The sequence below is a fragment of the Diaporthe citri genome, assembly GCF_014595645.1.
Source record: "Diaporthe citri strain NFHF-8-4 chromosome Unknown scaffold_6, whole genome shotgun sequence".
In the NCBI taxonomy this organism is placed as follows: Eukaryota; Fungi; Ascomycota; class Sordariomycetes; order Diaporthales; family Diaporthaceae; genus Diaporthe; species Diaporthe citri.
In genome coordinates, this window is record NW_025064851.1 from 2924610 (window position 1) to 2947845 (window position 23236).

The 23236-nt window shown below is 38.7% G+C and overlaps 5 protein-coding genes across 5 annotated transcripts; 2 read left to right on the forward strand and 3 right to left on the reverse strand.

Moving 5' to 3' along the window:
- Positions 1-128: 128 nt before the first annotated feature.
- INS49_012799 (uncharacterized protein) lies at positions 129-2035 on the reverse strand (the record flags this gene model as incomplete). The annotated part of the gene is made up of 4 exons (XM_043173501.1): positions 129-701; positions 757-907; positions 1099-1945; positions 2011-2035. The coding sequence occupies 4 exons, from the start codon at positions 2033-2035 to the stop codon at positions 129-131; spliced, it is 1596 nt and encodes a 531-aa protein (XP_043022798.1).
- A 10240-nt stretch (positions 2036-12275) lies between these two features.
- Positions 12276-12680, reverse strand: INS49_012800 (uncharacterized protein; the record flags this gene model as incomplete). The annotated part of the gene is made up of 1 exon (XM_043173502.1): positions 12276-12680. One exon carries the CDS (start codon positions 12678-12680, stop codon positions 12276-12278), a length of 405 nt encoding a protein of 134 aa, XP_043022799.1.
- A 777-nt stretch (positions 12681-13457) lies between these two features.
- INS49_012801 (uncharacterized protein) lies at positions 13458-14279 on the forward strand (the record flags this gene model as incomplete). Its single annotated transcript, XM_043173503.1, has 1 exon — positions 13458-14279. The coding sequence occupies one exon, from the start codon at positions 13458-13460 to the stop codon at positions 14277-14279; it is 822 nt and encodes a 273-aa protein (XP_043022800.1).
- A 2710-nt stretch (positions 14280-16989) lies between these two features.
- INS49_012802 (uncharacterized protein) lies at positions 16990-17545 on the reverse strand (the record flags this gene model as incomplete). Its single annotated transcript, XM_043173504.1, has 2 exons — positions 16990-17144; positions 17236-17545. 2 exons carry the CDS (start codon positions 17543-17545, stop codon positions 16990-16992), a joined length of 465 nt encoding a protein of 154 aa, XP_043022801.1.
- Positions 17546-18558: 1013 nt separating this feature from the next.
- Positions 18559-18837, forward strand: INS49_012803 (uncharacterized protein; the record flags this gene model as incomplete). The annotated part of the gene is made up of 2 exons (XM_043173505.1): positions 18559-18633; positions 18739-18837. 2 exons carry the CDS (start codon positions 18559-18561, stop codon positions 18835-18837), a joined length of 174 nt encoding a protein of 57 aa, XP_043022802.1.
- Between the last annotated feature and the right edge of the window lie 4399 nt (positions 18838-23236).

Here is a 23236-nt window from a genome sequence, read left to right on the forward strand (position 1 = left end):
TTGGGAAGGTTTTTTTTTTTTTTTTTTTGATAAATACGAGCTAAGCAAGGCGTCCTAGATTACTGAAAGAGGAGAAGCAAGGGCCAGCCAGAAACTAAGGAATATACACGTATGGCTTCTTCAAATGCTCACTCAAACTTGCTGAGAAATTGATCTGCCTTCTCCCACTCCTTCCTGATGATATCTCTCTTGCTCCCACTCCGAGGGACGAACCTGACCGGAAACAACTTTGGCCCGGTGAGAATCGAATCCCTATAAGCGCTTCGGACGTCCACATTAGGCTTCCCATCGCCACCGTAGACCACTTCAAAAGACCAGATCAGCTTCGCCATGGTCATCATGGCGTTATTCTCTGCCATGCGCTGGCCTGCGCAAACCCTTCTCCCCGCACCAAAGGCATATGTTTGCCTTCGTCCAGAGCTGGAGACTTCAGCAGCAGCATTAAGAGCATCGGAATCTATGCCTTCGCCTGCCTCTGTGCTCCCGGCATTGGTTTCCTTGGTTTTGCACCCGAAGCGATCGGCGAGGTACCGGGACGGAATGAATGAGTCAGGGTCATCGAAGTCTTCCGGGTCGTGAGAGATTGCCCACACGTTGGCGATTACGGTTGTTCCTTTCGGGACCAAGCTTCCTTGGTAGACGTCTTCGGCTGTGTTGGCGTGTGGAATGGCGATTGGAAAAGGCGGCCGCCATCGCAAGGCCTGTTGGAAAGCATTAATAACCGATATTTACAGCTAAATATGGTCTTATAGTTACCTCGAGGAAGCAGGCCTTAAGGAAGGGCAGTTTATTCCCATCAGCCGTGTGCGGCATCTCGTTCTGCCCGAATACCTGGTCGATTTCCTCCTGCGCCTGTTCCTGCAGGTCAGGGTTCGCCGCCATTGCGAGTAAGAACGTCTCAAAGGCCCTATCCAGCCATTCTTAATCAGCAAACCTCCATCGTCATAGTTTGAAGTGTCCCTAGAGGCACCTCCCGAGATTCCCAGGGGCTCGAGGAAGAGTCTCGCTCCGCAAATATCTCGGGGCACCATTTCCCGAGATGTTTCAAGACACAGAAAAGAGGGGAGTGATGTCTTTAAGTATGAAAGGAGTACTCACATAGCTGTTGTGTCCGCCCCTCCCTCCATAAGAAACCCGCCGATGTAGTCTAGCTCCTGTTGTGTGTATATATCCTTGGCCCGGCCCGACTCGACAGCAGCCTTCTGGTTGATAATGAGTTTGCCCATGAAGCAGTCCTCCGACTTGCCGGCGTTGACCCTCGCCTGCGTCTCCGCAAGGAGCTCACGATAGAGGCTCTTCTGCCTCGTCCTCAGAAACTTTGCCCGCTCCCTCCAGCCCTTCCACGGCGTGAGGAAATCAGGCACGTGCTTCAGCCACGGGAATATGTCCAGAGGGGGCGTCTGGCCCTGGTCGAGGATCCCCGCCCATTCGTCCTGGACAGAGAAGAACCTTCCCACTCTACTCTGCGCGTCCGAATCCTTGCCTCTGACGCCGAAGACGCTGGCTAGGATCACCGCGCCGAAGTATCGCAGCACGTATCGATGATACGCCGTCAGCTCAGCGGCGCCGGCACCGCCGTTGCTAAGGCCCAGAAGCTCCCACATCATCTGGCTGCTCTCGGCATCCTGGATGCTCACCAGGCTCTCCATCTCCCTCTCGCTCAGGAACTCCACGATGGTCCGCCGCTCCTTCCTCCATGTCGCGCCGTACCGCGCGAGAGCGAGGTGCAGGTCCGGCCCCGGGCTGGGTATCACGTAGTCAGCGATGGGGAAGTAAGGCCGGTCGGAGTAGATGACGCCTTTGCCACGCGAGTCAAACAGGTCGCGCACCTGCGTCCACTTATTGAGGACGACGAGGCGGGACTTGGGCCCGAGTTGTAGGCCGACAATGCCGTCTGGGGTGGAGGTCGAGAGAGAGCGGGACCAGGATGTGAAGGCGAGGAAGGCTTTGTTTAGAGGTATCTGGTGGAGATTACCCAGGTAGGGGATGGGCTTCGGCCCTTTTGGGAACGGGGCATTCTGGAAGGAGGAAGCATTCTGTCTTCGAATGATAGTGATCACGATGAGCGCAATGGCCACGAAAGCGTAGTATATTAGCGCTATGACGTCTAGTGTTGGTAGGTCTCTCGTACGTATGATAATCGTATGGGAAGCAATCGTGTATTGGTATTGTTCTGTCTAAGTTTTGAGAGGCTACGTGCCCTGGAGGGGATAACTAAAGTAGCCTTTTAAGTAATGAGGGTTGTACTTGCCAATACTCGCAGTTTTTCTCTTCTTTTGATGAGTATATATGATTCTTATTGTAATTAGCCCTAAAATTATAATTTATTGTATGTTAAGTATATATAATCTTTATTATAAGAAAGTATTGCTAAAAAAGCTTAAAATTATAACTTATAAGTTTTAAAGTAAGTTTTAATAATTTTCATTATTATATTACTTTTTAAACTTATAACCTTTATTATTATATTATTTCTTAAATATTATACTTATTATTCTTAATACTTAGCTTTTAAGATTGCTTTTTTATAAAAATTATTAACTTTTATATAAAGGCTTTAATTTTAAATCTTTTTTTTATAAGGGAAGTTAATATTTATAAAGTTAATATTAAATTTTTTAGCTTATATTTATTTTTATTATATATCTTTATAATATAAATATTATTATTTTTATTTTTACTTTTATTATTAAAATATACTTAATATTGCTTTAAATTATTCTTTTTTAATTATTTCTTATCTTTTTAAAATTAAGCGTTATAAGCAGCTTAATTATTTATTAAGTTTTTTTCTTACTTTTTATTATTCTTTTTAATTTCCTTAATGATTATCTTTTGCTTAAGTTACTTAAATAATAATATATATTTTTTAATAAATTTCTTTATATATAAGCCTTATATATATTTATTAATAGTTTAGTATAAAAAGTTTTAAAGCTAAATTAATATAATAATTTAATTCTTTAATAATTAAATCTTTTTAATTTAATATATATAAAAAATATTTAAGATTAAAACTTTTATTAGGTTATTTATTATAAAAATTATAATAATTTAATATTTAAGATAATAATTACCTTAGTGATTCTTATTATTAAGAATATTATATAATTTTATATTAAGAGTTTTAATGCTTTTAATATAAATATATAGCTTTTTAATTATATTATTAAAAAATATTTGCTTATTTTAATATTAAAAGTTATTAATAATTTAAATAATAGCTATTATAATAGCGTTATTTAGGAAAAATATCTTAATTTAAGTTATAGCTATAGCCTTTAGCTTATTAATTTTAATAATTTTATAAAAGTTAACTTTAATAAGTAGCTTATTTTTTTTAATGTTTAGCATAAAAATAAAGTTAAAGGTAATTTTTATAATCTTTATTAAGATTTTATTAGCTTAGTTTTAGTTATTTTTATTATTAATAATAATTAAATTACTATTAATATTAAGCAAATAAGAGTTATTATTATTAATATCTTTATTAATATTTATTAAATAAGTAAGTAGATAAGAGTTATTATTATTAATATCCTTATTAATATTTATTAAATAAGCGTTATTAGCGATAACTTTGCTATAAAAATTAGCAAGATTAATAAGCTTATTTTTATTTTTATTAGTTAAGGTAATTTTAGCTTTTTTTATAGCCTTAATAATAATTTTAATTTTTATCTTATTGCTTAATAAGAATATAGTTATAATGTTTATTTTATTAATTAAGGTTATAGTTATAATGTTTATTTTATTAATTAAGGTTATAATTATAAAGCTTGTTTTATTAATTAGGGTTATAATTGTAATATTTGCAAGGGAATCTTAATTTTAGTTAAGGATTGTGATAAGGCTACCTTTAATGCTAGCTATATTAATAATAGTTATAGTAATAATTATATTAAGTATATTCTTAATGTAAAAAGTAAATATAATGTTTGCTAAATAGTTTTACTTATTATTATTATTCTTATAAGATATATTAATAAAAGTATTAAATAACTTTTATAAGTTATTATTAATATTTTTTATTATAATAAAAAGGAAAAAGATTTTATAAAAATTTAGTAATTAAAATAAATATTTATAGTATAAAACTTTGCAATTATTGTATAATAATTATTAGTTTATTTTTTTTAATTATAAGAGAAGTTAATAAGTTATAAATAAATTTAATAAAAGTTAGTTTTAATATTTTATTAATAAATAATAGTAAAAGGTAATAATAATAATAAGATTAACTTTAAAATAATAATTATTAATAATATTAATAATTATAAGGTTATCCTTATATATAATAAGGTATTAAAAAGGTTTTAATTAAAGTATGGAAGGTTAAAGTTTATATTAAGAGTTTAAGTTTAGGAGGTATAAGGTTTTGTAATTAGCGGCGATAAGGTTGAAAGGAAAAGGGTATTAGCGGTAAGTTGCTCTTTTTTTAATAGGAAAGGGCTATTTTAGGTTTCTTAATTAATTTATTTACTTATATATAAAGCTTATTATTATTAATAAGCTTTTATAATATGGTATTTAGAATTAATTTTATTATTACGTTAGCAGGGTTATTTTTCTTATTTATTTACCTTATTTTAATAATCTTTTTTATTTTATATAATTCTTATAATAATATAATATTAATTATAAAGTGCTTTTTCTTTATTATTCTTAGCTTTATAAGGTATTTATATAGGTTGTATAAGTTTATATAAATAATTAAGGGTATATTTAGTAATAAGAGTTATTTTATAGCTATCTTAATTATTATGGCTAGGGAGATTTTAATATTTACTTTATTTATTATATTATAAATTTTGCTTATTAGCATGCTTTAAGTAATATATTTATACTTTATTAATGATTAATGGAAAATATTGCTTATTATTATAAATCCCTTGGTTTCCTTATAAGTTTTGTTTATAAGAATGATAATATATTTAAGTTAAGATATTAAGTTTTAGTTATTTGCAAATAATTTATTTATAAATATAAAAAGTTTTGCTGTTTTAAGATTTAGGGGCATATATTTAATTCCTTGCATGGCATTGTTTATTTGTTATAATAATTATATGTTTAGGCTCTTATAATTTCCTGCCTTTGGGTTTTATACTTATGTAGTTATTAAAAAATTATATAAAGCTTTTAATTAGTAAATTAAAGTTATATATGCTTTATAAGCTTTTTATTTAAGGTATCTTTAGAGAGCGTTTTTAATTATTATATTAATAAGGGTAAGTTTATTGGCCTATTCCTTTTATTAAGTAGTAATTAAGCCGGTAATATTTATAATTATGTAAGCCTTGTTATAATTCATTAAGTTTTTAAGTATTAGCTCTTATTTTAGTTTTTCTTGTAATTTTGTAGCTTTTATCTTAATCTTTTCCTTATTTTAGAATTTTAGCATAAATAGAATTAATATATTATTTATTTATATGCTTATTATTTTAAAGAATTATGCAAGCTTTATAATTATTAAGTAAGGATTATATATAAAGTAGTTTATCTTAAGTTTTTATTAATAATATCTTTAATATATATTAAATTAATAAATGCTAGATTTTGTTATGCTATATAAGGGTTAAATGATATAGATAATTATGCTTAAAGGGTATTTATTTTTTAGTTCCTTTAATAGCTTTATAAGAATTATCTTATATAGTTTAAACTTTGCTTAGAGGTAAGCTTAAATAATATTTTAAAGTATAAGAATTATGCCTTTTTCTTAAATTAATAAGGGGGTAAGTATAAGGATTGTTTATTAGCTTATTCTTTAAATAGTTAGGCTTTGCATTAAGATTAATTCCTTTTTATTATTATTATAACCTTAAATAATAAATTAGGATTTTTTATAGGGTTTTATAGTTTTACCTTTTATCTTTTATATTATGCAGAACTTAAAGAGATAATATTTGCTATATTACTTTATTAACCATTTCTTGATTTAAAAAATATCTTTAGCAATAAGGTTATTAATTTTTATTTTATTAAATTCTTTAAATAATAAGCTTAGTATTATAATAACTTTATTTTATTTTAATTTAATCACTAAATTATAGTTTTTATTTTTTTTCTTTAAGATATATAATATAATAATATAGTTTTTTATCTTTAATAATAGTAGTTATATAATAAGTTGCATTTAAAGTTCTATGGCTAGGTTTTTTGCTTGCAAGGATTATATTTCCTTATTATTATCTTAATAATATAGTTAAATAATTATTAACTTAAATATTGCAACTTTATTTAGCATATTTAAGGTTATATTATAGCCATTTATAGCAATAACTTTATATAAATCCTTTTATCCCTTTCTCTCTCTTTATATATAAACTTTATATTATAGCGGATATTTTATATTAAAAATAGGTTTAATCTTAATATTTAATGTATTTTATACTTATTGTTTAGCCATAGTTTTTCGTAATATCTTTATAGCCTTTAAAATAGCTTTTACTTGCTTTTATGTTAATAATAATGGTAGTAATTTATGCAATACTTATGGGTAGGCGCTAAAGACTAAGAGTATAGGAATTAATTCATTTAGTTTAGCAATATTATTAATAGCTTTTATAGCTATCTATAAAATAGCATCGTTATTTATGCTGTTATATAGTTTAGTGTATAGGATTTTATATGCTTATTTAAGGGCTTAATGGTATTTTTTAACTTTTTTAATAAATTAATATATCTTTATAAGAATTTATTTGCATTTAATTCTTATTATTTATGCCTTTAAATAAAATTCTAAGGATATGAAATTTATTTTTATATTATATTTAATAACATTTGGTAGTTCTTAGTATATATTAATTTAGAGCATTTATAGTATCTGTTATGTAGTCTTTATAGATATAAATTTTAAGAATTTCGCTTCCTAAAAAGTAATGGCTTAGTTTATAACGTGAAGGATTAAATGTTTACTTAAATATATTATATTAACTAAGATTTCATAATTAAATTTATAATTATTACATAATATAAACTTAAAATGCTTAAGCATGGGTTTGCTTATTTAATAATGGTAATATATCTTTTTAATTTTTATTATTGCTTATTTATTAATATTTAAATTGCTAGCTTTTTTAAGCATTTAATATAATTAATTTATTAATGGATATTTAAAGTAATAGTGGAGTTTCCTTATTTTTATCTTTAAGAGGAAATATATAGTATTAATAATTTGGTTTAAGAAAAACCATAGGTAACCCCATTTTTTAAGTATTAATATAATAGTTATATTATTAAAGGAAACCATTTTATTTATAATATTATTATAATATACTTAAAGCCTATTTATATTTACTAAGCAAAGCAAGAATAGAGTTTATGCTTAAATAATATAAAAGTTAATATAATTAATTAAGGTAGAAATTTTTATTATGCTAAGTAAATTAATAATTATTTTATTACTAAATTTAACTTTAGCTTTTCTTATAATAGTTATATTAATTTAATATTTTAGGTTTTTTTATTGCAATGCAAGAAATTGCTTATATTTAATTATAAATATTAATAATGCTTTTATATTTAATAAGATTCCTTAAAAATAAGTTTAATTATATTTATTCTTTAAAATAAATTAACTAGCTATAATAATTATCTTTATTTAAAAGATATTATTTCTTATAATTTAATATATAAATGCTTTATTAGCTAAGAAATTAATATTTATATAATAAACCTCCTTATTAAATCCTACCTTTATAATATAAGTATTACTATTATAATTATTATCTTAATTTTATTTATCTTTATATTTATAAAATTTATTTTTATTATTTATTTTATATTTTTTAAATTTACTTAAAAAAGTATTAAAGTTATTATTATAATCTTTATATTTATATTATATTAAATAGCTTCTTTTTGCTAAATGTTGCTTATTAGCTAAATATTTAATTAATTAGCATTTCTCCTTTTTATAAATATAATATCTTTTCTTTTAAGGTTATCTTCCTCCTCCTTTGCAAGCATTATTACTTTAAGCTTTATAATTAATGCCATAAGATCTTAGCTGCTTAAAGTTTAAATGGCTTAGGTTTGGTTAGCTAAACCTTTAATTTCCTTAAAACGCTTAAAATTATAATTATTATTTTCTTCTTAGCTTTTAGCTATTATATTTATAATTAATATAATATTAATTTAAGACTTTATTTATAATATAAATTATAATTGCATAGCTAAGTTATGTTTTTATTGCAAATCTTAGGTTTAAAAATAACTCTTTATATAATTAAGTTAGCTTAAAAAAAGCTATTTTTAGCTTAAGAACTTCTTTATAAGCTTTAATTATTATTATTTTTAAGTTATCCTTCTTAATATAATTTTAGCTTAATACTTATTAATAAAGTTATAGCTTATTAAGTATTAAATATAAAACCTTATATAAGTTTTTATTTAAATTTTATGCTTTTATCTTTATAAATATTATTATTATTTAATTTATATAGTAATGCTAATAATTAAGGTTTATATTAAAATATATCTTAATTTTAAGGTATGCTATTATAAATATATTAATTTAATTTATAAAATAAAGGTAATAGGCCTTAGCTTAATTTTTAAGCATTTAAGGAAAAATTATATAAAATTAATTTAGCTAGATTTTAGCATAATAATAAATATTAAAAAATATCTTTATTTTATTATTTAATAAGTTATATAGGTTTTTAATATATTTATAAAAGTTATTAAAGGTTTTTATAAATTATATTAACTTTATTAAATTTAAGTATTTATTAAGAATATATTATAGGGAAAGAGTTTTATATAAGTTATACTTTTTATTTAATAAAGGTATTTTTAAGGTAGCTTAAGGTTATGCTAAGTATAGTATATATTTTTAGTATAAGCTTTATTTTTATCTTTTTATTAATAATAGTGGGCTTTATTAGCTATATTGGTTTTTAATGGATTGCATTATTAGGTTTAGGTTTTATAATTATATATTTAAAGCTAGCGGCGGTAATAAATGTTGCTTTAGGGATTATCCTTTTAATGATTATTATTATTTAAAGCTTGCTTATAATGCTTATAAGGGCTATGCTTATAGTTATTATTTTTAAAGTTATATGTAATATTTATTTATGCTTAATTTTAGGGCTAATAAAACATTATAAAGCTTATTATTAATTTATTTTAATCTTTCCTTAGCTTAGGTTATAATAATTAATTATAATGTTATAAGTTGATTATTATATTTTATATAAATGCTTTGCATTTAAAGGAAGATTTTTAAGTATTATTAGCAAGGATTTAGTAATGCTTTAAATATTATTTATATTTATATTGCATAGTTTTTATAATAGATAATAAAAAGGTTATTATTATAAAGGTTTTATTATGTATAGCTTGTTAAAGTATTTATTAAGTAGGTAACTAAGTGTTTTATTAATGCTTTTTATATAAAAGCTGTAAATTATAGTTTTAAGTTAATGTATTTATAATAGGCTAAGTTAATTAAAGTTTAAGCAAGCATTTATTAACTATATACTCTTTAATGAAAGCTAGTGGCTTTTTAGCATTATTAGCTATGCTTATAGGTTTTTATAATAAATATTATAAAGAGTAAGCTATTAATAAAATAGGTAATGTTTAAAAGCAAGTTAATAATGGTAGTTTAATAATAAGCAAGTTATAATTATTAAGAGGAAAAAGTTATTGGTTTTTTTAGGTCTTAAAAGCTAGGGCTTTTTCTTATTATTAGGTTTTTTTATATTAACTAAAAGCATAATGCGTAACTTATGCTTGCTTATAATGTAGCGTTGCATTAGCTTTAGCAGTTGCGATAGTTATAAGCTTTGTTTATTTAATAGTTGTAATAATTGCAAGCTTTATTTATTTAGCAAAACGGAGCTTTGTTAGGTTTTGCTAGGTTTTAAAGAGGATTTAAAAATGGGTTTGTTTTTAGTAAAGTCTTATATATAATAAATGCATATTTCCTAAATAGTAATGAATATGTATATGGATATCATAGGGAATGCTACTTAGTTTATTTAATCTTTGCAATGTTTGCTTAGGGAGTTTAATAATATAGGGAGGCTTAAAGAAATAGTTATTATTATATAGCGCTTGCTAATAAGGAAAATATAATTTTTGGGTTAGGGAAATCTTTATAGGGTTACCTCTTTTACCTTATTAATTTATAGTACTTATAATTACTAATTAATGTTAATAGGTTTCTTATATATATAATAATCGTATGGGAAGCAATCATGTATTGGTATTGTTTTATCTAAGTTCTAAGAGGCTACGTGCCCCGGAGGGGATAACTAAAGTAGCCTTCTAAGTGACGAGGGTCGTACTTGCCAACATCCAGCTTGGTAGAAGTGCGAGTGGCAAAAGTCTCTTATTACAGGAGGCAGATGGATCGAAGAACAGGAAACATTGGCCTTTTGAGTCTACACATCATAGTACTTAAACTGTATATGCAGCCGCCGCCTTCTCGTAGAAATACTCGATTGTCGCTGAACGCCACCATCTTCTTGAACCAAACCATCATGCATGTGACTAGCACCGGCTTGCACGAGTAGTATTTCCGTTCACGATGCGGAAACCTCTTAGGTGCTTCATCTTCCCGCAGCTTATGTGTTACACTGCAGATTTGGGCAGCTCTTCTAGGCTCGCTTACGGCGATGATTCCTCTCGGTGCAGCAACTTCCGGGGCCGGCAACCTCTCGCAACCTATCACACGATCCGTGTGGTAGTGGGATCAGTAAGCCCAAGTGTCGCAATGGGATTCAATGTCCTGCATCAGGTGTAGATCGAATGTGGTCTACCCAATGGCTCGTTGATCAGTTTACTAGTTCATGATACTTGCCGTCCCTAGGTTGTGCTAAAAAGAGGTCGCAGGACCCCGGTCGGACTTTCTCCAGACCAAGGGGTTCATCTGGCGTAGTTATGGCAGAAGTGATCGGAGTGCAGCACACCACGTATACTTGTCATGGAGTTGTTGTTTCGTGGTGGTTCCTTGATTTAGTGGGCGAGGAATATGACTGAAGCAAAATAAATGTTCTCGCGAAGATCAGCAGAAGGGAGCGAGAGTGCCGAGGCATTGAGCTAGCCCAAGACGCCCTAAAATATTACGGGCGTGGATCATGATAAATAGCTTCTATAGGTTAGTTGCTTACGAATTGGAACTTGCTTTGTGCTGTTGATCTGCAGGCACTGAGAAAGAAGTATGCACGGCCGGAACACGTTATTGACAGGTCGCAAGCCAAGTACCTAGGCATTATACCCATTGCATATTATCACGCACCTATGACGAATAATTATGGCCTGAGGCTTGGTATTTACGGTTACGTATATAATTATATCAAGCAATGCAGCTTACAGACAAGTTCAAATCAATACACTGTGGTAGAATTATTCTCTTCACTTTAAACACGTATTATGAAAGATAACTCGAGTCACTGATAATTATTTCCTAATGTTCCCAGAGTGGTAGACCCGGAATCGGAAGTTGAATTAATTGGCTGCGTTGTGCCCAGGTGGTCGATGAAGACACACAGATCATCCTTGACTCTGCCTGAAGCATCACCCTGCACCGCACAGATTCAGCACAAGATAAGCACTACTTGTCTTTGCCAAGCATGTATGCTAAGCAGTAGCCATGGAAGTGCGTGGCACTATCTTCGAGTAATTGTGTGCGCACCCAGCCTGAAGTCCGGTCAACACCTATGAACATCGTTGATTCGTGGATCGAATGCGCTGGTAGTGTAGAGCAATCAGACTCCATCGCAGACCTGAAAGCCAGACGAAACACCTGATCAACACTAGCCGTCGAGTGCTCATAAGATGTCTGGGCATGTGGTGTATTCTGTTTGCTCTGATCGGGCTGTGCTATTGTTCTCGCCTTTGCCAGACGAAGACGGTCAAAGTGGGATCCTCAAGCATTACCCTTCCCCCGGTGTAGCTCGTGCGGAGCAGGCAATGCGCTCTGTGGGCATTGAACCACTTCTAAGACAGCCTCTCCTCTTCATAGGCTCAGCATCCGTTGCGATACAACACTCGAGTTGCTAGAGTTCCCTCATCACGGGTCCGAAGCTAGGCACTCCTCGGTTGTCGACCCACGTACCGATATTGGTTCGACAGCCATGTCTGCTGCGTCTGGTTGTGCCCTGCCGAATCGCCGTCATGCATAGCTGTGTCGGCCACTGAGACCTCCGTTGAAGCCGGAGTGCTGTTGACGAGTGCTGCAAAGCAAAATTCCATCTGAGCCGGCCCTGCCAGCACCTTGAAGCCATAGAAAATCCCCATCCGCAGCTCCCCCCTCGAGATCAAGTAAACATGGTCTTCCTGTCTTCGCCACTTTCAGGACCTGGGTTGTATCTGACCTCGGAAGGCGCCTGGTAGTAGCCGTGGAGAGCCTCGCTCCGGGCGATTTCCCCCTCGTCCACGCTCGCCCTCATCGCCATGGTTGCAGGCGCCGGCGTTGTTGGTGCATAGCTTGTGTCGATCTCAGAGAGGGTTCTTTGCCGGGTCTGAGCGCCTCCGGCTGCCTCTACATCTCTGGCAGGGTCTTCCACCTTCTCGTAGCGTGGCTTCCATTTGCGAACGTACAGAATTCGCAGACCGATACTTAATAATACGACGATGAGGATCAGGACGAGGAAAGCGCCTATGATCCAGGCCGTACTGGACTGGATCAAGGCGGCGCCGTCGCTATGAGAGCTGCCCATCATTTCGAAGGCTGGGGAGTAGTGGTCGTGTTCGAATCAATGCGGTAGAGAAGCTGGCAGGTGAAGATCAACCAGGCCTCAGAGAGGCGTTCTGGATATCGCAAGGTGCAGGGTTTGAGATGCAGTCAAGCGCTCTGAATGATATTGGATTCTGGAGTGAGACCACGCCGTCCAAGAGAGAGAGAGAGAGAGAGACAAAAAGGGATTTCTCGGGAACTTGAAAGAATTATTCTTGTCACCTTGTGGCTTCAGTGCAAGAGTGCAGTCGAGTAACGGAGACGTAGACGAGAATGCGCAGAGTGCGTGCTTCACCTGAAGAGACGCCTCGAGCTGATATATCTCACCTGTGCCGACCCACACTGGTAGGCATGCGAGATTGTCCATTTCTGGCCGTTTTCAACGGACGCTATATTTAAAAAGGAGTCGAAGCAAGGGGCGGGATCAATTTGGCAGTCGATGTTTGACGAGAGGTGCAGCGAGATTGGGCCATGGACTCGGATCCTCCGAGGTGGGAATTCGAGCGTTTCTCGTGTTTGCTGGCAGGGGCGCTGCGTCCTGTTATTAGCCGACGGCGCTTTTGCTGTGGGTTCCTGCCAGAGGAGTGGTCTTGGCTAACAGCCACTAGCACGTCCTCGACGCCCCAATTTCTCCGTGTCTGTGGAGCCGCACCCAGACCGACCACAAACCCGCTGGCGACCTCTGCCACTCACCGCCGGCCTGGAACCCGGAAGGAGGCCATCGTGGCATCGTGGCGCCCTTCTTATTACGGCAATTGTGATGATGGCGCCGCTCAAAATATCCATCCGCGGGGTAGACGTGGTGGTCACGGCCCAGCCGCTGGGAGCCAGCGCCTTTGCGCCCTTTGGCGAGGTTATTCAGAACCCCAGGCCTGGCCTTCACCCCTCCAATTTCGCCGCTGCCGGTCCGCTGCCCTTGGCCGCCGTGTCGGCAAACCAGGGCTCTGCCATCAAGTACCAGCATGTCACCCGCATGGTGAACACGTACGACCAGGCCCCGAGCGGCAGGCCTGGCGTCGCCGTCATGAACATGTTCGTCTGCGCGGCGCGGAAGCTGGGGACGAGCCAGAGCACATCTCACAGCACCACACCGTCCTCCCGCATTTTCGAAGTGGGGATACTCGAACGCCATCCCTATACAACACAGACCTTTACTCCGCTCAGCACGTCCGGCCCTGCCAGCCCGCTGCTGGGCGAGCACGGATATCTCGTTATTGTGGCCCCTGGGCTCCAGACCCCCTCGGGCTCATCTGCCGGCCGAACGCCCAGCCATACAGAGGCCACCGCGCAGACAGGCCGTGGAATCCACTACAACAGCCAGGCCCAGAGCCAGCCAGATCTGCAGCGGCTCAAGGCTTTTGTTGCAACGACAAACCAGGCAGTCACCTACGGTGCCGGTGTGTGGCATGCGCCCATGGTGGCCCTTGGGCCCGAGGGATCAACGGTCGACTACGTGGTCACCCAATTTGCTAATGGAGTTGGGATTGAGGACTGTGAGGAGGTGGTCATGGAATCTCCAGAGAACAATGGGCATATCTTGGTTGAGCTGCCGCCGTCGTCCAGCTCCAAAGCTTCTCGGCTTTGACATGCCCCAACTCAGCTTGCGAGACACACACAATAACAAGTGCAGTATCAAGCACCCAAGTGCAAATGATTTCTGTTTGCACAACACAGGGAAGACTGGCACCTGATGTCACTGACTTGCTTGACGAGACAGTTGGCAGCACCTCCATCTCATGCCCCATGTTCCAAAGTTCTATTTTCGTCTCTCCCGGAAGCCAATGGAGCACGCTCCCCACGGCTCCAAAGCCTGGTGGAATGAGATCCGTGACCCACACCCCAAGACAAACAGAAGAGAGACATGCTGAGCCAATACCTGCACAGGAAGCTTCCTTTGGATGATTCCGCTTCCCCAAGAGGCCAATCAACCACCAACAGAATGAATGAAGATCTTCAAATTCCCACAGAAGGCTACCATGGGCCGGCTTTTAACTCCGTCCCCACTGTAATATGGGATCGCGGTTATGATACTTCCTCACTCTCCCAGCCATTGCCCAATGAGCTTTCTCATTCAGTGAATCTTGTGTGATTTCATACTACCTTCCAATTGCAACATGAGATCGCGATCGCGATCCCTCTTCCTCCCCCATTCGGCCAATTGCAAAGTCACACTTCTGAACATTGTAAGAAGGGACCGCGGTTGATCTTTAGAAGCTTGGAGGAGCGGAACGGGGCGGAATCTTCTACAATGACTGCATCAAGTCCACCGGGTCATGACCTAAAACTATAAATTAAATCTCCTCGTCCTCAGAAATCTCAAAACCCTGTCCTTCTTTCTTACCATTCCCTGCCTCGACTGGCACACCTTCATCAGCAGAGATAAGGGTCCCTCTCACGCTCGTTCGACCGTTTCATCTCTCTCCCTCTCTCACCATCACTCTCACTCGAAAACATAACAAGCCCCCTCAACCTGGCAAACGGATAGTCTTTTGGAGAGCACACATAACCACACGGTTGAGTGTGACAACCCTCGTACTGAGCACAAAGTCTCTGCAAACTTGTGTTTACATGCCTTCACCATTCTTGACTTTGAGCACATCCCAGCAATGCGATTTCGTCATGTTAATGTTTCCACGTGCGACCTTCATCTTCAGAATACCATATTGCCCGTCAAACTCGCGGACAAATGAAGCCGATCGCAAGACACTTTGAGGGCATGTTCATCCAGGTCGTGCTAAACGGTATCTAAGCTGACAGCGGTTGAGTATATCAGACGGTGGTTCTGGTATTCACTGCAGCGAAGACTATTCTCTTTTGTTGACCTTCTTTCCGGCTTAAACAATTATTTACCGGCCCTGCGCGTCACACGAAGCTATCTGGAGCTATAGCCATGTCGGCCGCAGGCTTAGGATGGGATCATGGCTCCCGAGTCGCCTCCGATCGACTTCGGTTGGAACCCGAAGACAGACAGCAGACACAACACGCAGCGGAGCTAGCAGCAACAGAACCAACAGCAAGTTCTCGCCCGAGGGTTTCGATGCCCCCTCAGACTGGCGGTGAACAAAGGGAGCCGTTCTGACCGATGAACTCGAAGCTTCACCCGGAGGCCGTGACCCACCTCCAAAGGAACATCGAAAGGATGAAGCCACTCACAACACAGGTGGGATAACCCGCTGAGCTGTATTTGAGAACCTGACTGTCTCCAACACGGCCGGCCAAAGAAAGGCGGAGGGTACCACCAGATGGACTGTCAAACCTCGGCGTCCCTCATCCCAGACACGGAATAGCTGCACGAATACAATGCATCGATGGTCCACCGCAGAATGTCTGATCCTTCAAAGGGGTCCCGCACTCTGATTCCACGAAAGAGTATCTTTGATTAAAGACTAGGGTTGGCCGGCGAAGATAAGCCTCGACAAGAACGAGCACAACAAGAGTCAGCCTGAAGATAAGCAGCACACAACGGCGCCACAACGGCGCACCGGTCACGAATGTCTGGGGTGGTACTGAGTACACCTCTGCTCATTCCGGGGCGACGCAGCACCTCGTCAAAGGCGGCGGCCTAGGTGCCAAGATGAGAGAGCTCAGGTGCTCCCTGAAAACATCAGCACGGGCTGTCGTTCAAGTACCTCAAGTCGATTGACCTTTGCCTCAGTCTCCCAACTGATACACGCATCCGGCGGCCCTGGACCAGAGGTTATGAGAGAACCTGCTGGTCTATGCTTGGCGCATGCCTGGATAGAGTTCGGGGGCTGGAAGAGATCAGCCTCTGTTTTGAGAAGGCTGAGCCCAAGGTCGGAATTGACGCGCTCATGGACGCCCTAGATGAGTGTTTGCTCAGTGAAGATGTTCAACTGCTCGATCTAAGCCGCCTGAACCTGCGGGATGGTCTTGCCAGGCGATTTTCTTTGCTGGATGTCCTCTTCTCCAGGTTCTTGGTCTGATGCTGCCGTCATCTGTTACAAAGGCTGGGCATATCCTCTTTGTGCGAGCAAGACGTGATACTTGCTGAAGGAAGCCGACGCCGTGTGCTTGTTCGCCTCGCATGAAGCTGGCTTGTGAAGAGCTGGGGGCGTTCACGGTTCATACCCACAGCTTGAGCTCTTTCTGCGACTATGGTCCGCGTTTCAGGCCAGGTCGCGGGTGACCATTACACCAGCATGCTTGCAGAGCGCGAAACTCGACCCCCACGAGCGCACCGCCTACCGGGCTATTCTCGTTTCTATGGAATCGTTCCTCACACTTTAGGAAACTAACCATACGATCATCTCTCCTTCAAAAGAGACCGGCTCCTTTTATTCACGAGAAAACGACACTGTCATCTCCAAAGCCTCGATCTCGGTATCAAGATCGGGGTCTGTAGTGGGCAGAACCAGGAGGATATTCACCTTGGCGACAGCACTGTTCACGACGGTGCGGAACTCTTCGTCAAAATCTTTCGAACGGACGGCTCAGCGGAACATTAGAACCAGCAACACACCACCACACTTCAATCTTCCTTCTCGCGTGGTGATGGCGCCTCCGAAGTCATACGCCGAGACTGTCCGAGGGATCAGAGGACCCCGTGACAGCGGTGTGGCTTTTGATGTCAATATCCATCGAATAAAGGCCGTATGAGATCAGGCGGAAGCCCTGCACCGCCAATACCACATGTCTTTTGCATGGCGTCAAAATGGCGCCTCCGAAGTCATACGCGGAGGTCGCCCGAGGCACACGGAGACTCTGTGGCGGCGACGCTGAGCCTTTGTCAAAACCCGTCAACTGGACAGGGACGGCAACTGGGCGGAACATATTTCTGCACCGCCACCACCACAGCACATCGTCGACATCGTCGACATCGACAGGCGTCATCATGGCGCCCCCCAAATTCTATGCAGAGACTGCCTGAGGTGCAAGACGTCCTCCTCGTGTCCCTGGGCCGCCCCTCCCAGTCCTGTACCATTCTTGTCCTCATCCTTGGGGTGACAACCTGGTATTGGAACAGCTTGCTCTAAATCTCCCATTCCGCGAGACAGACATTGCGCATTCAATCACGGCCTTCGTCGTTTACTTGACTGGCGGACAAGAAAACCCCTGACAACAAGAAGGCGGCCAACAAGAGCCGATCCAACAACCCTTCCAACACCGATGAGACCACATCGCCACTCGCCAACCACAACTTCACCCTCACTGCCACCGACTCTCGCACTTCCAACCCGCGCTTTTATTTGGTGCCACCGGCGGCCCAACTACTCCAGTTCAGACCGATCATCATCAGTTCCAGTTCATACGTCCTGCTCCTGCTCAGTATGCACGTCTGCCGTTCTACTATAACACACTGCAATTGGAGGAACCCTTTCAGAGATCGATTCCAATTCAACCAATACTTACAGACTTCGTAGAAGGCTGAAAAAGGTCCGTGGGCCTGCCGGCATAGAGATCAACCACAAATAGGAAAACTCACGACAGGGCCTGGGTCAAGTGCAACAGTTGCATACTTTGGTCCCAACCAACCGTACGACATAGTTTTCCTTCACGAATGTCACGATTATGCCGTTTGTGCCGAGTACACGAGCGTGACAATCGTCGCGAGAGACCTCCCGTCCCTGCAACAACGGTCTCACCGCTACCCGTCGTTTGGGCCGATGGCTGAGCCGACACCACCCAAGTCACCACAAGCTGATGGGCAGCAATCAGTTGGGTCAGACACCGCGATGCCGACTTCCCCTGCCGACAACACTCAGGCCACTCCGGTCTTATCCCAGAGGTCCTGACTGCTTCAGCTTTGTTGTCATCACGCTCTCCTCCTATTCAAGAGAAAGCTCAAGAGGAGATTCGAAAGAACGCGAACAACTTGATCTCCTCTAATATTCCATGCGCATAACATGAAAGGCAATGCCTCACTTGCCACCACCGACGTAAACATCTGGTGCTGGACACGGGTCAATCCTAACAACCCAGTGAGCAAGTTTCATCAAGTCTACAACAGCTGGAATTCAGACCGACGTCGGCAGGCCCTCCGCCGTATGTGGAGAAGGTGTTCTGGAGCGTTTGATTGTTGCAAGAAGCAAGCCGGAAGCAAGCCGGAAGCACCCACGACACCTGTGCCCGAGAACACGGCGGCGCCCAAGAAGACTGCTGCTCCCAAGCCAGCAGAATTATGAGCGCGCATACACCTGGCCGAACACTGTATCGCCCCAGGATGAGCTCCTCCACTTACACGCAATGTCGCTATTGAATGGAATGCACCAGCCGAAGTATCCCTTCGCCACCTCCAGATGATTCAAGGATCGTTGAGCGACACAATGATCTCTTACGAGCGTGTAGCGCTCGGCTTTGCTGGGCCGTACGTCGCTTGTGCAATAAGGCCTTCGGATAAAGAAGCTGTTCAGTTGCGATGAGTAGTACCATACCAGCGCCGGAAAAACGAGCCCAAATGTTTTCGCCGGTGCGCGTTGAACATGCCAAGAGATTACTTCAGGGAAAACTACCGGGTGGGGGATGAGATTTTGGCCGTACGGATGAATGACGGAGAGTATTGTAGGTGGTCGAGCAGGAGAAGACGGAGCAGGACAACAAGGACAATCGGACCGTGACGAGCTTCCTTCTGCTTGATACACTTGCTGTCAGGAACATCATTGGAATGGGTAGAGACAGGATCAAATTGTACTTCCTGGGCCAAATGCAGTGTCACCACATCGTAGCGGGTGTTTACACCGTGTCCTATACGAAATTCCACATCGGAGCCTCTGGGTGTCGTACAGATTCCCACCAGAAGTCTCATACACATCTGGGCGACGATGAAGAAGACGGCACGTCTGGGAGGGCACAGAACGAAGATTCCAAGTTTCCAGAACCTTGTTGACTGATAGATTGGCCTTTCAGAGGCGCTCGAATTCTGCCTGATTGACTTTGTGGTAGCATGATACTCTCTCAATATTTCTATATGTCAATACTTATCTTCACAGTTACAAAATAACTCAAGAAGTACATCACACGCAAAGATAGGTAGAGACTTGAAGGGCACGGAGACCTGTGGTCTAAACTATAAGCACCGACTGATTACGCTCGTTACAAAGGGATGGTTAAACTTGTCCCCGATTCGGTCCCAACTCCTCGCGCACCTGAAAACGCGAGACACTGGCTAACCACTGAAAATCCCCTAATTGATCCAGGCTGATCCATAGCAAATACAGTCTTCTTTGCTCAGATGGTGCTGAGAGAATCCTCATAACTACCATGCCCCGTACACACACTCCTCCCTCCTGATCCTATGACCGACGACGAGAGAATTGAAGAACCGGGAGATCCATACCGCGGTCTTCCGCAAGAGAGGTCAGATCGGACCAATAGATAAGGATTTCCTTAAGCTGGCTTTTACTCGTCTGGTTCCATGCCAGTTCGAGCACTGATTCTTTCTCCCCGACCGACTTGCCGAAGGCTCTATGCTCCAGAACCTCGTAATCAACCTTCCCACTCCATTCATCAATGCTCTGCGGAAGTAACACAGTCAGGGTCCGCAATCGCTCGACCCTATTCATTTGAACCACGCGATGAAAGTCGCACAGTGGATCATCAGATCCTGTCGGCTCATGGTATTGATGGCGACCAAGACATGGCGTATCTCTGATGAAGACCATTTCCATGATAGCCAGCATGTACCGCAGACTTAGCATCATGTGTGAAGGCTGTGGCGGGTTGAGAGATAGCATATCCGGATGGACGTCACCTCTTCTGACGCGTGAGATGTACATGAAACGCACGTCGATAAATTCCCTCGAGAGCCCACGTGCTGAAAGTCCGCATGCTGTGCTCTGAAGGACCTACCAAGGTGCCTGCGAGACATATCGGGCCTCTCTGGGAACATGTCCCTAGCTGCCCTGCTCAAGGAGCGGCTGACAGTACTTCTTGCCTTTCTGTTGACTCGTCTAATATTTCCGACAAGCTCACTCGCATCGCCATCTGTTGAATTTGCACACTCGAATGAGAAATATAGTTTGGTCCGCATGGTGTCCTCGGTCGAATTCTCAGGCGAGTTCATGTAACTGGTCCAGTTGACGCAGTCAAGGACAATTACACGTTTCTTCAGCCAGGGTTCCAGATCAAAATTCCATATCAAGTCTAGTAGTTCTTGAGGCAAATCATTATAATCCTTTCCATTCTTTGGAGGCTCGTCGGGGTATTCCATCATCTGCGCTTCGCCTCCTGTGGATGGAGACGGAGAGTTGTTATGGACAGCTTGGTTAGTATTGTTGGTGGATTTGCCACGAGTGGATGTGTCCATTGTCGAAGCTCGCTTCACGCCGAAGAGGTAACTAATTCTAACGGTTGGGTATGAAAACAGCGATCTTATGGTTAATAGTAGATTCAACTAATCAAAGTTCTGGCAAAGGATAGAATGAGTCTACAGGCCAAGTGGGAAGTTGCTTCCACTCCAAAATGCACAGTGTATATATAGTGAGATAACTAACCGCAATTAAGAATTGGAAAATATGCGGCCACACACTAGTGCAGGACCGCGAGACCTTTCCATGTAAGCTGGGCTATAATTCAGATGTACAGACAAGAATACTCTAAATTAGTTTATCCCCCAATATTTAGTTCCAGCTAAAATGTGCTAAACTAGACAGAGCGCAGACCATGCATCTTTTAGACTCACAAATGGCCACCTCACATGCCGCCAGGTTCTTAACAGACTGAAGTCTGAAATTTACGAAGATATTATCTTAAAATGATATTGCGTGGAAAAAGGACGCCGTAGTAGTCCCTATGAGTTAGGGATCGGAGTTGTGACGATAAGATATGCTGATTATAAAGATCAACAGCCCGCAAATGGAAAGTACAGAAAATGGTCGGTATGCGTGATATAGCGTTGAAGCCAATGTACCATTCACACAGCGTTACTTTCTACTTGAGGGTTTGGAGCCTATTCTGGCCTGCGGAAATGGGTTCGCAAGGTAATCATTACACTCACTTCGACTGAAACCCTGGTGCACTTATAACACCTAACTCCATCTTCTCTTCCGAGGAGCAATCCATGCGGCCCATGAATAATTTAAGATAGAGACAATTGTTGCGATGTCTAAGCGAGATCGTCCTCGGCAACTTTCTTCTTCTCTGACTCAACAGTGAAGCCAAGAAAAACAGCCATTGTAGTGATGATCTAATGGAGGAATTCAAAGCCCAACAAGTCATCATATAGATGTATGGAGTCCAAATCCTGTATCGCTTATAGCAGCTTAGTGATTGAAATTATTTGAGTACACAAGAGTTACAAAAGGTTCATTAACACAATGTAAACATGCACCTATGTTCCCCTAGGATGGTCACGTAGATTACAATCTATGTTTTCTGCAGCCGTAGCAATGACCCACCACGTTAGCGCATACTTGGAAATCGAACAAAAGGCGTAAGCCCGATTAACAGAGCTCACGGTGACTTATGTACTGGACCGATGACTGGTGCCCTAAGAGTGCCTTAGGATGCCTACCATGGGGCCAGGTCTCGCAGGGCCGACAGGAGGAAGGGCCATTACTGGATGACACAACATGTAAGGTTGCTATTGGTATTCACTACACCTGACTGACCGCGTCTCACAATCTGACTTTGAGCTGAATTTGTGCTCGCATAGTGGTTCCTGCGCCTGTTCTTTCTCTGGTCTCTGTACGGTAACACATTACATACTGCCTTAGGGCGCTGGGCTGCGAGGCACGAGGCTCGATAGGATCACCTTGTCTTCTCTCAAACGCCGCCCTTCTCGCGAAAGCTTGTTATGCCCTCGACAGAGGCCGGATAAGGACCTAATCGCATGGGCACCTAGGGTGGTCTACAGCTGACAGTGTTCACAAACCCACGTACCTACTACGCCTACCCCATACCTAATATATCTACCCTTTGTTATAAGCAGAAAGTTATAAGTTTAAATTATATTATAAGTACCTTTTATTTTATTTCTTTTAATTTATTATATTATATAAAAATATTATTAATATAAAAGATATTATTAAAAGAAATTTATTATATAATAAATATTTTTAATATATATAATAAATAAAATAAAATTAATATATATTAATTATATATAAATTAATAAAATTATAATTATATGTTATTTATTTTATTTATAATAATACATTTAAAAGTTATTAAAATATTATTTATAAATAATATTTATATAATTTAATATAATATAATATAATTATTTAATATATTTATAAAATTATATAATATTTATTTATATATTATTTTATTAATTAATTAAAAATACTATTTAATAATTATATATAATTAAAATTTAATAATTTATTAAAACTTTATATATTATTTAAAAAAATATTAATAATTATTTTTAATTTTTATTAAATATTTATTTATAATTTATATTTTAAATTTAAAATAAATATTATTTTTTAAAATTAATAATTATATTTTATTTATTTATATTATTTATATATAATTAAATTATTTAAAAATAAATTTAAATATAATATTTAATAATAATATTATAATATTAATAAAAGATTATTAAATATATTTTAAAAATATTTATTTAATAAAATAAAA